Source organism: Cavia porcellus, unplaced genomic scaffold, assembly GCF_034190915.1.
Source record: "Cavia porcellus strain 051 isolate PalLab524CR breed Dunkin Hartley unplaced genomic scaffold, mCavPor4.1 scaffold_23, whole genome shotgun sequence".
NCBI classification, from domain to species: domain Eukaryota; kingdom Metazoa; phylum Chordata; class Mammalia; order Rodentia; family Caviidae; genus Cavia; species Cavia porcellus.
This window is the reverse complement of record NW_026947506.1, coordinates 37665677-37681152: the sequence shown is the minus strand read 5'-3', so window position 1 is coordinate 37681152 and position 15476 is coordinate 37665677. Positions and strand designations below refer to the sequence as shown.

The following is a 15476-nucleotide window of genomic DNA, read 5'->3' as shown; positions in this document are numbered from 1 at the left end:
TGAGTCTCAAGTTAACTACCAAACCTTTTGCCAGTCACTATTTTGGTACATAGTCACTTCCTGACGCCATACTGGTCATTGGGAACATAAACCAAGGAATTAAGGTACACAGTATGCTTTTTAAAAGGTGAAATTCTGATACAGAGATAGACAATTACAATCCAGGGTAAGGAGGACTATACCTGAGGGAGCCAAAGGGATGAATGTTTGAAAGGGAAAAGACAGTTGTTAAAACCAACAGTACCTTAGGATCTCTTTCCAAGAGTGACACAGAAAGATCTCTGGTCTTTGCAGTTACAGGCTTGGACTTTGGTCTCACTCTACCAGTCTGACTTTGGAGTCCTTCTTTGAGTCAGTCTCATCTGTAAAATGAGAGGAGCAGATGAGCTGATTACCAAATTCTTATTTATTTATTTAGTGGTACTGGCAATTAAACCCAAGGCCTACGACTAAGCTATACCCCTAGACCTTTCAGGATTTGAACTACCAAATCATCATTCCTCAGTCTTCCAGAGTGTTGGGATGAAAGGCGTGTGCCATCACGTCTAGCTGTCAGAGTCCCTTGTAGAGAACATGTTTCATAAAATCAGGTAAAGCTTATACGAATGCCAGGCTAAACAGCAAAATATTTTCAAAATACATAGTATTTCCTAGCTGGCAAAGAAAAGTTCAGGTTCTTACCCATAATCACAGCCAACCCATCTCTTTCCACATTCACTGTCTGCCGCTGCAAGGTACCTGATGCTACAAAGCCCCCTGCCCGTAACATTAAAACTCTCCATAACAACTTTTTAGATAAGCAAGCAAACTCTAAAGGGGTGATATCACGGTTGCAGAGCTGATTGACGGCTCCGGACTAGCAGTGGTGTCCCCCGAGCTGAAGCCAGGATGGATGAAACTGGTCCCTGATCCTGGGCGAACAGCCAGTGACAAAACAATGACTTTCCTCTGACCCACGGATATTCAAAAGTCCTGGCTCTACCTGTGAGTTTGAATCCTCTAGGGAATATAATGGTAGGCTGTAAAGACAGAGAAAAGAGGTGTTGGGCAGTATACAGAAGTGGGAACACTCAAGGGCCGGGATGAGGGACACAGGAGAATGTTATAGCCAGGACTGTAGGAACGGCTCCTAAAAAGGATGTCATCTGAAGTGTGCTTAGAAAAACAAATAGTATTTAAATAAGAAAAACAAACCAATCCCATGAAAAAAGGGTGTGCAAAGAAGCCTAGTACCAAAAAAACACCCGAAGTCTACCATTCCCTCGGCAAAACAAAAAGGCGCTGCTGACTCTTCTCTGCGCAGGTAATCAAACTGCACTCCATAGAACTCTAGTCCCGGCCTCAGCCGTTGCCAATGTACAGTGTGCTTAAGAGCCCAGGAAAAATACTCACCGGAAGCCTCAGCTCAGGCAGGGGCCGCCGCTCCTCCACATACGGCTTCCGCCCCTCCTAGCTCGCTTTGGAATGAGTCCCCTTGGAAGCCCCGCTCTACTGCGCGCGAAGATTGCGTCACTTTAGGTGTCCGCAGCTCTGCCAGTATACAATTCCGGAGCCGCTAGGGATCTTTGCCCTCCTGTCTCGGGAAGGCTGGCAAGACTACGTGTCTTTCCAGATGCAGGCACTGGTGACGCTGTTGCCAGGTAGCGAGCTGCCAGACTTAGACTCAGGCGACACGCGGGACAGTCTGGCTTCGTGTGCCGGCCTCTGTGAGGTCCCCTTTCTCGCGGTGATGGCGGCGGCGGCGCGCTGAGCGGACTGGGCCGGGCGGAAGAAGTAGATCTTAAAGTGTTTCCGGTTCCTGTGTCACTTCGAGGCGCCGCCGCCGCAGCCACTGAAGCAGCGATGCCTAAAGGAGGTGAGAAACAGGCGCGCGTGCTTATGAGTGTGTAGGGGCAACGTGGGGCCCGCTGCTGCTGTGCTTTAAACCCGAGGGCGTCTTGGAGAACTGCGCAAAAGGAGACCTTACGCGCTGAGAGCCAGGCCTGGGCCTCGAAGCCCAATTGTCCCTGTGGGCAAACTTAAGCACCATGACGGTCTAGAGCTGCGCTGTCGGGGATGTAAGGAGACTCGGGGGATTGGACCTCCCCGGCGCAAAAAGGGCTGAAGGCGCGCTTCTCCAAGCTTGGGGGCTTTAGAGAGGTCTGGCGTTTCCTCCCACTTTTCAGCTGGTGAGGGACTGAGTCACAGCGTCCCGCGCCTTGCGGGCCTTCCTGCATCGCGCGTAAAATGGGGGCCCTTTCAGGCTCCTTGCTCAGCCAGGCCTCTCTAATAAGAAACTCGGGAACCTGGCAGATACGGCTCTGACTCCTGTACTCGATAGCAGCTCACTATATACATTTGAATCAGTCGCATAACTTCTTTGTGTCTCGATTTTCTCTTTTGCAACTGGGACAATGATGTGTGTGTATCGCATAGTACTGACGGGAGGCTTAAAGTCGTAATACATATAGAATGCTCTGCAGAGTGTAGGGCAGCCATTAAGTGCCCACTGAGCATTAACTATTACTGTTTGCGTGGGATATTGCCAGCTCTTGATCAAGGAGGCCCATGCTTTCCCAGTACATTATAGCTTACTTGCCATTCGTGTTCTCTTTCATAGCCTATAGTTTTGCTTTAAAATCCCAGCTACGTCATTATCTTGTTTTATTTATCTGGAATATCAGCATAATAACTCTTAACTTGGCAAATTAGGAACAGGAGTCATAAGATGACAGAACACAGAAAGTGCCAGGCTAGCTCCTGGCACAGAACAGATGTTCAATTCATATTGGCAGCTTATGTGTTATGCTGGTTAATGCACTCAGCTTACAAGGCACATCTGCTTGGAGCGCTTTCAGACCTAAATTACTTCCGACTCAACGTTCAGAAATGTTAGCTTTTGCAAAACGGAATCATTCAAAACCTAGCTCTGATGATTTATTTGGTAGCTGGAAGACCCATGTCTCTCTTACATTTCATGGTTTTTTACATCTGTAAAAGGCAAGGGGTTAGCATGACGAATGAACTTCTCTGGCTCCAACATTAAAAGTTAAAATCAGACTAAGACCGGCGTAGTGGCCCATACCTGTAATCCCTCAGCTGGTGAGGCTGAGGTGGGAGGATTGTTTCGAGTTCCAGACCAGCCTGGGCTACAAAGTGAGCTCGAGGCCAGACAGAACTGCATAGCGAGACCCCGTCTTAAAAAAAGACAAAAAAAAGTTAAAATCAGAAAATCTGGAATATGAATTCTTAGTTAAATGACTTGGTCTTGTAGCTTGTAAACAGTTTTGCAGACAAGTTTTTTTTAGTTAGGTTAATTTGCTTAAAAACACAAATCATAAAAGTGTTGAAAGTATAAAATTCCCTATGAACAAGGCACCAGCTCTGTCTTTTTTTTTTTTTTTTTTTTTTTTTTTTTTTTTTGAGACAGGATCTCACTATGGAGTTTAGGCTAGTTTTGAACTCATTATATAGGCTAGGCTACCCTTGAACTCACTGTGATCCTCCTGCCTCAGCCTCCAGAGTGCTGGGATTACAGGCATGGGCTACCATGCCTGGCATCTCTTTACTTTCACTATACTGTGAAATATTTTTTAAAGTCTTACAGAGCCTCTGATAAAAAGTTACTGTAGACTAAGTATCACATCACCAGATGTAGGGGCTAAGAGCCTGTAGTAACTCAATTTTAGTTGTTATCATGGCCACATATTAAGAAGGTAAAAAAAAGTTTTGGGTTTTTAATGGCAAGCTTGGTGTCTCACAATAGTCCTTTCATGAGCATAGACTTAGATAACTCCTGGGAACCTAGGTAGTCATTAAAAATGGGTGGTGTGGGCTTTAGCCATCCAATTATGGCTCTACAGCTGCTGTCTAGGAAATTAGAGGAGACCAGTATCTTTACTACTGTCTCTGGAGTCTGGAGCAGCTCTCACTGTCTTAATTACATGTTCTCTGTTCACAGCAAGGGACCCTCTGGAGATCATGTGGATCACAGCTTCTAAGAGAGGTCGTGTGTTTCTGAGGGATGCCACTCTGCTGTAAAACTGGTGGATGGCTTTAGTAGGTGTCAGTCTAATGTTCAGGAGGGTCAGAATATAAAAATTTGTACCCTCAGGTGAATTTTCGTTGCCAGCCACATTTTAACACCTTGGACTATAGCCAGGTTTATTTTCAACTTTAACTTCATTTGCTAATTTCATTCCAAGGACAAAAGATTTTGCTGATAGATTTTGGGTATTTTTTAAACTATGTATTCTCTACCATATTACTAAAGTAAATATGAAGTATTTTTTTTCTTCTTTCTGTCTCATTTACAGTAAATTGTTTATGTGGTTAGTGGTTCTTTGTTGTTGTTTTCTCATCAAATACTATTTTAGAGAGATAAACAACAGTCCTGGCAGACAGTTTTGTAATGCTTATCCTGTACCAGGGGCCATTCCAGCAGCTTTGCATGTGTAAACTGATCTGTCTTCATAGCAGACCTATGAAGTAGGAACATATGAGAAAATAGACTCTGAGAAGTTAACAAGTTTAGCTAAGATTTGAATGAGGGGTTGGCCTCCAAAATTCTTACTCTTCACTGATGCTTTTACCTTAAGTCTCCTTGTCTAGAAAATGAGGTCATCAATGACTCTTACACTGTAGGTTGTTTTGAAGATCAAGTGAGCCTGTGACCGTGACAGAACATGGCACCTAAAAAGCCCAGCAGTGACTATTAAGTGATTTTTGTGCTTGTGTCAGAGTCCACTGTGTTTGGGTTCTGAGGGACCAGGGGACTTAGCCAGTTGTTTTGCCGTGCACAGTACCCTGTGTTCTTCCCTAGGTCTGATTCACAGGAACTAGATCCAGCATACTTTGGCGGTGCATCAGGTGGTTCATGAGTTGCTTCTTGTGTCCCTTTGAACACATGTGAGTGGGGGAGGTGTGGGTTTGTGTGGTGCGTGGTGAAGGGACAGTGAGATTTCTGCAGCTTCTGATAAGAGCATCCAGGTAGAACATAACCCTTTGGGATTCAGGCTCATCAATGCAATTGTTCCTCTCACTTTCTTAAACTGCTGACCTTGTACAGGGAGAAAGGGAGGCCACAAAGGCCGAGCAAGGCAGTATACAAGCCCTGAGGAGATTGACGCCCAGCTCCAGGCTGAAAAGCAGAAAGCCAGGGTGAGTACATCCCTGTCCACCACTCCAGTGGCCTAGGTGCTGCCTTGCTTCAGGACTACCATTCACACGGAGAAAACTGCATGTGGGGGTAGGGAGGGCAGTAGACAGCAGGTGTGAGTCCTGGAACAACCAGTCATAGCTGGGGGTTGCGTCCCATGACCTGGTCTTTAGAACTTTTCCCACTTTGTGGAATTTGCCATAATGAGTCTTTGTTCATGGTCCTCTGTGCCTGCCGTAGGGGAGCTGTCCGTCCATCACCCACTGTCCATTCTCAGCTTGTGTTCCCAGCAACCCCAGCTTGTCTGCTGTGGCCACACAGGGCTGCTTGCCAGACTGAGCACCCACATGCTGACCTGCCTTCCCACACTCGCCCACACCTTTTCATTGCTTCGCGCTTGGTTTAGTGTCACTTCCGGGATGATTCTTACTGGTGATACACACCCTCTCTTCCATTCCAAGCTTAGTTCCCTCTTTTCTGGTCCCATGGTACTTTGTCCAGTCATTATTTGTGTTCTTGTTCCCTACTACACTCCTACCGCTGTTCTAAAAAGGGAAGGACAGAAGGTTTCTTATCAGAGTGATATTTTAGGTGGGAAGGCAAGAAAAGGTAGAGGCAAGTAGTTTGCCATGATGTGGTTTTGAGAAGCCAGTGCAGCAGGGCAGTGTGGGGGGCAGAGCTGGTTATGGGAATGTAAAACCAGGGATGACCTGTCTTAAGAGGGTCAGTATGATTTACAGCTGCATCTAAGTTATTGGGGCTACTGAGCAGCACCGTGGTTTTCAGCCTCACACCTGGGTCCTTCTGTCCTCAAGAGATGAACTTCTCGGGCTGGGGATTTAGCTCAGTGGCATAAGCGCCTGCCTTGCAAGCAGGCAGTCGTGAGTTCAATCCCTGGTACCGATAAAAACGAAAAAGACAAAAAAAAAAAAAAAAAGAGAGAGATGAACTTCTCATCAGGCTGCACAAGGTGGCCGAGCAGGAGAACAGTGTCTTTTACAGCTGGACAAGGGGCTTATTGGACTGTGGGTCTGGCCTCCAGGCTATGATACTGCGTGGACAGGCCCAAGACCCCACCTTGGAGGTCAGGTGTTCAGAGTTGGGCCCTGACATACTTGGTCCCAGCCTTCCAGAGGCTTAATGTCAAGGTCCACAGTCTGACTGTGGTGGTAGGGGATCACAGTCTTGGGGGTTTGTTTTGCATTTCTGATTTTGCAGGTTATCCATTTCTGAAACAGGAAGAAGAGGAACAAGAAGAAGGTGGAGATGGGGCTGCAGGTGACCCCAAGAAGGAGAAGAAATCTCTAGACTCTGATGAGAGTGAGGATGAAGATGATGACTACCAGGTACTGAAGTGTGGCTTCTAAGATTTAGACAGTGGATTGGGATCTGGACTCATGAATCAACAGTTACTTACTGCTTGTTTATTACCAGTCCCAATAGTAGATGTAAATAGAGTCCTTGCTCTTAAGGGTTTCACAGTCTGGATATACATATAATGAAGCAAATGAATTGCATAGTGTTATGAGAAATATTAGGAATAAAACACTGATGGAACGTATTTGGAATAGTGTGGTGATGAGGTGGTTTGTACACTGAGATGTAAAATACAGAATGGAGCCACCCATGTGAAAATTGCTGTGCAGAGCAGCTGAGGCAGCCAGGTAAATAAATGCGAAGGCTTGGCAAGTTCAAAGAACAGAATGGGGCCACCAGGGCTTCGCCTTAGGGGTAAGGAGTGGAGTAGTTCAGGATGAAGAAGGAGAGGGCAGCCTCTGTGTAGTTGGCAAAGGGGTTGCGTTTCATTACAGTAGGGAGGGAGCAGTTGATGAAGGCCTTTTAGGCCTTCCTACTTTTGTAGGAAAAAAATGATCAAGTTGGCTTTTAAAGGTTATTTAGGACCAACAGTGTAGCTCAACGGCTCAGCACTCAGCACCTGCCCAGAAACCTCAAGGCCCTAAGTTCAATTCTTGGTACCAAAACAAAAAGGTTGATTTAGAAGGGCTGAGGATATAGCTCAGCAGCACAGCACCTGTGTGGCAAGTGCAAGGTTGTGAGTTTGATTCCCAGTACACCCCACCCCAAAATTGAATTAGAGCCAGATGTGGTAGTACACTCCTATAATGCCAGCACTCAAGAGGCTGAGCCAGGAGGGTTGCCATGAGTTTAAGGCCAACCTGAAATGCATAACGAAACTCAATCTCAAAAAAATGAGGGGAAAAAAAAGATGCGGGGCTGGGGATTTAGCTCAGTGGCATAAGCACCTGCCTTGCAAGCAGGCGATCTTGAATTCGATCCCCAGTACCAATAAAAAGATTAAAAAAAAAAAAAAGATGCTTTAGGCTTCCTTGTGTAAAATGAATTATACAAGGTTGACAATGTAAGCAAGGAGATGGCAGCATGTGTCCAGAGAAGAAATTCTGATTTGCACTCAATGGCAGTAACAGTGAGAAGAGTAGACAGATTGAGGCCATGGTAGGGGCTTTCTGAGAAAAGGAGAAATCAAGGGTATTTTTACAGTTAAGAGGTGGAGCAGATTGGGTGAAGAATGAATCTCAAATTCTGTCTTATATGTGTTTTGTAGCATTAGTAGCCCTGTAAAGTCGTAAATTGAAAGCCAGACTGAGTGTAGGCATGTGGATCTGGAATGGTCAGAACAATTGTGTGAACTATCCGGGAAAGCCATTATAATCACTTAATTTAAGGAGAAAATCTAGAATTGACGTAGCCTGAAACTGACCGTACCTGCTGGAGAATTTGTGTTCTCATTTCACATTCATTCCCAAGTTGCATTGCCCGTCCCTCAGTGTGATGATGGGTTAGGCACTGGGCAGGAGAATACACATCCATGGCTACCCCTGCCCAGGGGCCTGGCACATCCTTGTTGCCAGAAAAGTAGGGATTGAGAGTCCATAGAACACTGTTTCTGGAGGTTGAACTTGAAGCAGGGAAGTAGTGTTATACACTGGGAGCTTGTGATTTGGACTGCGGTTCTCTTCACATCCGCTGTCATTTCCTGGTTGACCTTGGGCAAATTATTTAACCCTGAGCTGACATTTTTGCTCCCTCAGAAATGGGGATAATAGTCTCCGATTGCTGGGAGTTGGCAAAGGTTGGGCCTTCCTCACACACACTCATTTTCCCTGCCCCTTGTAGTCTACTTAAGATACTCCTGAATGTTTTCTTCACTGTGAGACTTGGGCCAATCAGATGAAACAGGGATTTGTGCCCATCCAGATGTGCTCTCAGGAGGTATTGGGACTGGCCTCCAGGGGTCTCTGTACAACCTAAACTTCTTCAATAGCCAGCCTCTTGCCTTGTCCTAGCAAAAACGAAAAGGCGTGGAAGGGCTCATTGACATCGAAAACCCCAACCGGGTGGCACAGACGACCAAAAAGGTTACACAGCTGGATCTGGATGGGCCAAAAGAGCTTTCGAGGAGAGAACGGTAATGTCCCATGGGCAGGCCTTGTGATGGATGATACCCAGGGAAGGGGTTGACCTGTGGGTTGCTGAGGTACCTGGTGAAGGGGTGGAGTGGTGAAACTGTCATTTGTTTCATCTCATTTCTTACAGGAATCTCTAAAAAAAATAAGTACAAATTTTTCACCAGTAGGTACATGACCTTAAGGACAGGTTGAGACCCAACCTGTGCTTCAGGTAATGGCCCAGGGATGTGAGCACCCACCCTAGAGAGACTCCTTCTCAGACCAGTCTTAATCACTTCTGGCCTAGACTGGGGCCCTGGGCTGACCAGAGGTACTGCTCAACTCAGCTGGCTGTGCATATCCCTTAAAGTCCATGTGAAAACAGAGCTTAAAGTACTTCTCATGAGTTATGTGGATGTTGAGATCAAATACTGAGGTGTGTGGCATATAGTCCTTGATAAGAAGTTTCTCTTTCTCCTTGTTCCTGAGGATTGATCTAAAGCCTCGTGAATGCTAGGCAGATGTTCTGTCATCTAGCTACACCCCCAGACCTAGTCCCTTTACCTTTGGTGGCCACAGGTGATTTCAGGGGTCTTAAGAAGCTGGAGACTGCTGGGGAAAGTAGCTTTGGTTTCTCCTAATCAGGCTACTGGATTTCAGTCCACCAATCTATGCAGATCCTACGACACCTAGCAAATATTTTTGTGAAAATTCCCATTTAGGAAAGTCTGTGAGCCTGGGATGTGATTGGAGACTTCTAGGGACACCTCCCCTACCCCTGGAGTAGCTTTTGTGTTGGGATTGATTCCCTAGAGCCCAACAGCCTGGGCTGGTGCTGGCTTTCCTAGAGCAGAAGGTCTGTAGTGCTCACCTAGGTTCTTCCACTTCATCACTAAGCAACCTTGAATGAGCACTGCCCTTTCTGGGCCTTAGTGTTCTCACTGGTACAAAGGGGATCCTGTTGCTGGCCCTCCCTCTGTGGTTGCAGAGATGGCAGGCATAGAGGCCAAGGCCTTGACTGGCACTTGCCCTTCACTGAGGAGCCCATGAAGAGCCCAGGGGCAGCTGGCTCACTCTTGGGGGCTCAGCTGAGAGGTATCTGAGTCAGAGGTGTCCTTGCCAGGATGGGAGCTGCAGTTATGCTCTCCTCTGTAGCAGTTGTCTTTGTCCAGTACCCTGGCTGAGATGTCTGTTCATCCCATTCCCAGTGGCTCCCCTTTAGTGAGACCCCCTTATCTTCTTTCTCATTTCCCAGCCCTCTGGACCTGAAGGTCTCTTACTGTCCTGCTAAGCAGGACAGAGCTATTCCTGCCTCCATTACTTGGCTTCTTCCAGAGGAGTGCCAGGAGGACCCTCCTATCTCACACCCTGTGATGTCCTCTCTGATGCAGATGCTCAGGCTTGGCCAGATCCTCACAGGGAAACTAATGGCCCTCTACACTCTTAGTTTTAGTGGTATAAAAATACCTTTGTCCTATGAAGGCCAGCTTTTGTTTATACATTCTTACTAAGGGCTCACCCCTCAAGAGGTGGCCCCCTGCACCTCTGAGCTGCTGTAAGAATGTACTACGTCATGGTTGTCATGACGCAGGACCAGAAATATTTCACAAATGTGACCCACATATTCTGGCTTGTGGCCACTTGGTCCACTTATTTCTGTTCCTTATATAGTTCCCAGTGCCTCCATGATCCTGGTCATCTGGAACACGCTGGTCACTTGCTTTAGGTCCCCCTTTTTCATTAGAAATGATGCTCTTGGGCATCTTTCTGTTTCCCAACAGTCAAGCATTGCCCCACCTCATGTAAAGACATCCCCACAGGTGTTTGCCATCTGAGCCCATTCCTTCTGTTTGCTTATTTACTGAGTGTCCAGCAAAAATGGTGTATGGAGCCAGGGTCCCTCCCTCAGCTGGAGTACCCTCCTCTACCACCCGTGCCCTTGGCTTGAGTACTTAGATTTACTCTTTCTCCCACTTTCAGCTCATTTAACAGTGATTGGAGCTGTATGTGGTGACACACAGCTTTGATCCCAGAGACTGAGGTGTATCACTACAGGGTCAAGGCCAGCCTGAACTACGTAGCAAGACCCTGTCCCAACACCTCCCTCCTCTTGAAAAGATAATGGTGGGGAAGATGCTGTATGTGACACCATTTTTATCTCAACAGAGAAGAAATTGAGAAGCAGAAAGCAAAAGAACGCTACATGAAGATGCATTTAGCTGGTAAGACAGAGCAGGCCAAGGCTGACCTTGCCCGATTGGCAATAATCCGGAAACAACGGGAGGAGGCCGCGAGGAAGAAAGAAGAGGAAAGGAAAGGTAAGTCCTGGGCTGCTGCTCTAGAGATGGCTGCCTGGCTATGCCTCTGCTAAAGCCACTGAAACTGCACTTAGGTCCTTCTTGCTGGTATACACAGCAAGTATATACAGCAGTGTCCTGAAATCAAGTGCCAATTGGAATCTCAGCAAAGTACCATCTACAGCAAGGGAATAGTCACCATCTGCAGCAGCAGCAGGAGGCCTCAGAGGCACAGTTGGAGGCCTTTCAAGGCTGGCAGGTCCTCAAGACCTAGTAACACTTGAAGCCAGATAGCAATAGATATTGCATAAACCTAACTTAAGTAGGACCCAGGTGCCCCTCCTCCCTGTGCGTCTCTCCGGGCTGCCAAAGGCAGCCAGGATTCCTAGAGAGGTGGGTGACTGAGCAGCTGGTCTGATTTATAGGAAGAAGCTTTTGAGACCTTCCATCTGTTTGGGGCTGTGAGAGCACTTGGAGATCCCTCTGACTTGCCTCTTCACTGATCAGGGGAAAACAGGCCCGTTGTAGTCAGCTTCTCTGTCACTGTGACAGAATACCTAAGGAAATTAAACTAAAGAGGAGGAAGATTGTTGTTTCTGCCTATTTTCAGAAGTTCTGGTCTATGGTTGCTTTGGGAGGCACTATCACAGTAGAAGAATGTAGTGAAGCACCGCTGTGCATTTAGTGACTGCAGGGAAGCAAAAAAGGAGAAAGGGCTGGAGACAAAAAAATATCCTTCCAGGGTGATTTCCTCAACGACCCACTCGATTCAACTAGCTCCTGCCCTATACATTCCCTTTGCCTGTCGTAGCCATCAAATTACGAACCCATGAATGGGTGAATCCATTGATGAGGTTAGAACTCTTGTGAGCCAATCACTTCCCCAAATCCCACCTCTAAACCTTGCTACACTGTGGACTAAGCCATCGCTCAACACATGAGCTTTCAGGGAACATGGTAGATCCAAACCCTGACACCTGGAACTGGGAGGTCGTGTCTCGGTACCCTTGGGCTCAGTGGCCCCTGTGTTGGGGCATTATCCTGGGTCCCAGCTCAGCTTGCTTCCCAAACCTCAAGCAGCAGAAACAAACAACAAAAAACCAAACACCAAACCCCAAGCAGGACAGAACTTCATATATAACTGTGAGCATGTCATTGCTGGTTTCAGGCTTCACATTCTGAGAACCCATAGAGGTTGTGATTGGGGCTTTGCCAGAGATGTGAGAAGTTTCCAGGTGCCTGCTAGAGTGCATTAGTGGGCCTTTGCACAGGGGGCAGCTCTTCCTAAGGTGGTGGCAGCCACTCGAATACAGCAGGAATGCTGGGTGCCTGGGTCTTGTGTCCCAGCAGAAATCCTCTACTGGCAGGGGGCGGCAGGCTGAGTGTCTTCCTCATCTGCCAACTGAGCCAGCACACAGAATGCTGAGATCCCTTAGAACTAAACTTCTGTGATTCAGGGGGCCATGTGGTGGGTAATTTTGCTTTGCTCTAACTCCTACTCTTCCCTTCCATCCCCTCAGCAAAAGATGACGCGACTTTGTCAGGAAAACGGATGCAGTCACTCTCCCTGAATAAGTAAGCGCCACCTGTGGGAGGAGAGGCCAGGGAACCGGGCCGCGCCGCCAGGACCGCTGCCGTGTCTCGTCCGCCCTGTGCCCTGGCAACGCTGCAGCAGCCCCTCACGGCCAGGAACCCCCCACGGCCTGGGGCCGCCTATTCATCTTGGCACAGAAATTGTTCGGGGGGTTGTGGGGGGCTGGGGGAGGGGGCAGCTGCTATCTTTTGAGACAGAAAGATGCAGGACAGCATTTCATATGTAACCATTTGAATGTTTTTGCTGTTTTTAGAATTCAGAACCCTGGTTGGGGTGCCTGGGAGGTGGGTAAGAAGAGCTTCCATTTGTTTGGTAGATCGCACGTTAGTGGGTGGTGGTGCCGGTCACAGCTGCTGGCACATTTGTAGCAACCAGCCCAGTCTGTGCTGCCTGGGTGCTTACTTGGAGAGGGGATTGTGCTCTGGGTCTCATGGCTTCTCCATCCCTGGCCAGTGTCTTCCAACTGAGCCCTCTTCTTCCCTTCCCTGCCCCATTCCCATGCATCTGGCCAGGGCTAGTACCCATTTTTAACCCAACTCATCTATCATTTCAACAAACCTCCGTTTACTGTGCAGCACCCAGGCAAAACCTGCTCCACAAATCCAACTTGTATATTTGGCAGATTAAACTTGACATTATCGTAATCCTTGTTTTGCAATTGTTTTTCTTTTCCTTTTTTTTTTTTTTTTTTTTTTAAAGACAGGGTCTTGCTGTGTAGCTGAGGCTGGCCTTGAACTCAGGGCAATCCTGCCTCAACCTCTTTCTCCCTCAGCTTCTTGAGAGCTGCAATTACAGGCAAGTAGTTCATCCTTTGGCTTCTGTGCCTGAGGCATTTTTGCCCAGAGTGTTACTGAGGCAAGTATAATAGGGTTGCCAGCACAGACTGAATCTTCTGTCAGGCAAAAGAGCAGGGTGCAGGGTCTGGATCAAAGATGCAGGCCCAGGATCAAGAGAGACCAAAAGTACTCTGTGGCTGGAGACTGGTCCATCCAGTCTCCACCAGGTTGGAGCAGCACTGAGGACTCCCTCCTCTAGCCTCCAGGTGCCCCCTGGTGGCCACAGCCTGATTCTGTGCTGGAAGAAGCTGCCTAGAAGCTGCTGCCCAGCAATGCCTGACTGCTGAACTCTTGTCTCATTTCATCTGTGCCCAGTGTGGCCAGGTGGGCAGTGGGGAAGAAGCTTACTGCTAGCAAGTGAGCTGCCTGCAGATTCAGGCTATTTAAAGGGAACCCATGGGTACTATCACCTTTACCCATGAGAGGTGCATGTGGAGTTGTGAATAGTGTCCTTTGCTTGTGGCCCTGAGGGGTCAGTGGGTTCTCGGGTATGTTGGTGTGACTAGGTGCCCAGAAGGGTGCGAGTGATTGCAGTGTGGTTTTCCTGAGGTCAGACAAAATGATTCAGTGGCCCAGCTCCAAGCTGCTTATACCACACGCCCCAGGAAGGATCCCACTGCTACCAGCACCTGTAGCTTCCCAACCCAAAGCTCTGGTTCCCAGAGCAGGAATTACAGTTTCTACCAATGCTCCTCCCCCTTCCCCTGGGATCATGCAGCTGCTGCCCAGGTTCAAGTCTGGGCAGCATAAAACATAAAATGAGGTCCTCTAGCAAGGTGGAGGGAGGTAGTGGATGTCCGCTGAGGTTCACTGCCCTGTGACTGCTCCAAGAAGGTGGTAATGAGGTAGGCATCCTGTAAGGTGTGTTGGGGAAGCTGGAGGTCTAAGGCTGGTGTACAGAGGCCTCGCTTGGTGAGGTTCCCCCTGGTGCTCAGGACCCGTGTGTCTGCAGGCCTAGGAGTGTGCTTCTGCAGGTCATGCCTGGATTCTTAGGCGATACTATGTGAACAAGAATTCTGGGGGCTGGAAGTGTTCCCCTTAATGGGGCTCAGTTGGAAGTTAGATCCAAGTTTGAATGCCTGTGGGACTTCACCTTTTTTCTCTGATGGCAGTTCCTTTTTTGGTACCACTGGGGTCAAACAGGCTCCACACACATACTCAGCAAATGCACTTAGCCCCAGCCTATTTTGCTTTTATCTTTTTTTTCCTTTTGGTCTTGTGACACAGGTTGTTACTATGTAGCCCAGGCTATCCTAGAATTCTCAGTGATCCTCTCTGCCTCAGCGCCCCCCCCCCCAAGTGCTGGGATTATAGGCACATGGCACCATACCAGGCTTTGTTTCTGTCTTTAAAGTAGGTATAACAAGGCCTCCTTCCTAACGTGGTGCCTCAAGTCTGTTAGGACTTGTCCAGCTGTCCTTTGCCATGCATCAAGTCGCCCAAGCCAGGTCAGCTCTCACCCCACCTCTGTCCTGATCTGTCATCTCCTATCTGTGTCCTTCGGCAACCCACAGGCCGGCAGTGTGATCCCTACAATGCAACGCTAGTGTGTCTCTACTTTGGTATGTGACTCTGGTGCTGGGAGGTGGTGGCCCTCCCTAGCCTCTCTACAGTCCTTTAGCTCCCTCAAAGGACTACGGTGTAGCTCACAGCTTTTTTGTATCCAGTTCCTTGCCTGGAACCTGTCCTCACCTATCCCCCATGTCTGAGCTCAACAGTAGTGTCTCGGTAACCCTCAAGTGTCCCCTCAATATGCAGCTAGGCTCCTGGTGGCGACTGTTGGGGCAGCACAGGTCAGTCCAGGACCCATGCTTTCTTGACCCAGCTGCCCATGCACTGTGGAGAGGCTTTTTCCTGCTGAGGAGAGGCACAGGACCCAGCCTATGTGGCCTTTTTCCCTACTCTACACACACTGGGGCCAGGCTTGAAGCAAGGGTCTTACACAAGGTCAGCATCCCACCACACTACACCCCTGGTCCCTGTGTGCTTTTGTTTTAAAGATGGTGTCTCCCAGGTTGCCCAGGCTGGTCTCAAGCACCTAATACTCCCATCTCAGCACCCAAGTAGCTTAGAGACTTGTTTCGCTGTGGCCTGGCTCTGAACCTTGCTTTTCTGTTTTTTGGTAGCACTAGGAGATTGAACCCAGGACTTTTCTCACTGAGCTCCATCCCATCCTTTTATTTT

The 15476-nt window shown here is 48.1% G+C and overlaps 1 protein-coding gene across 1 annotated transcript; it reads left to right on the top strand.

The window, feature by feature from the left end:
* Nucleotides 1-1717: 1717 nt before the first annotated feature.
* On the top strand, nt 1718-13100 carry Pdap1 (PDGFA associated protein 1). The gene is made up of 6 exons (XM_003470020.5): nt 1718-1855; nt 5048-5139; nt 6376-6483; nt 8464-8585; nt 10732-10883; nt 12383-13100. Exons 1-6 carry the CDS (start codon nt 1843-1845, stop codon nt 12439-12441), a joined length of 546 nt encoding a protein of 181 aa, XP_003470068.1. The 5' UTR covers nt 1718-1842; the 3' UTR covers nt 12442-13100.
* Nucleotides 13101-15476: the final 2376 nt, after the last annotated feature.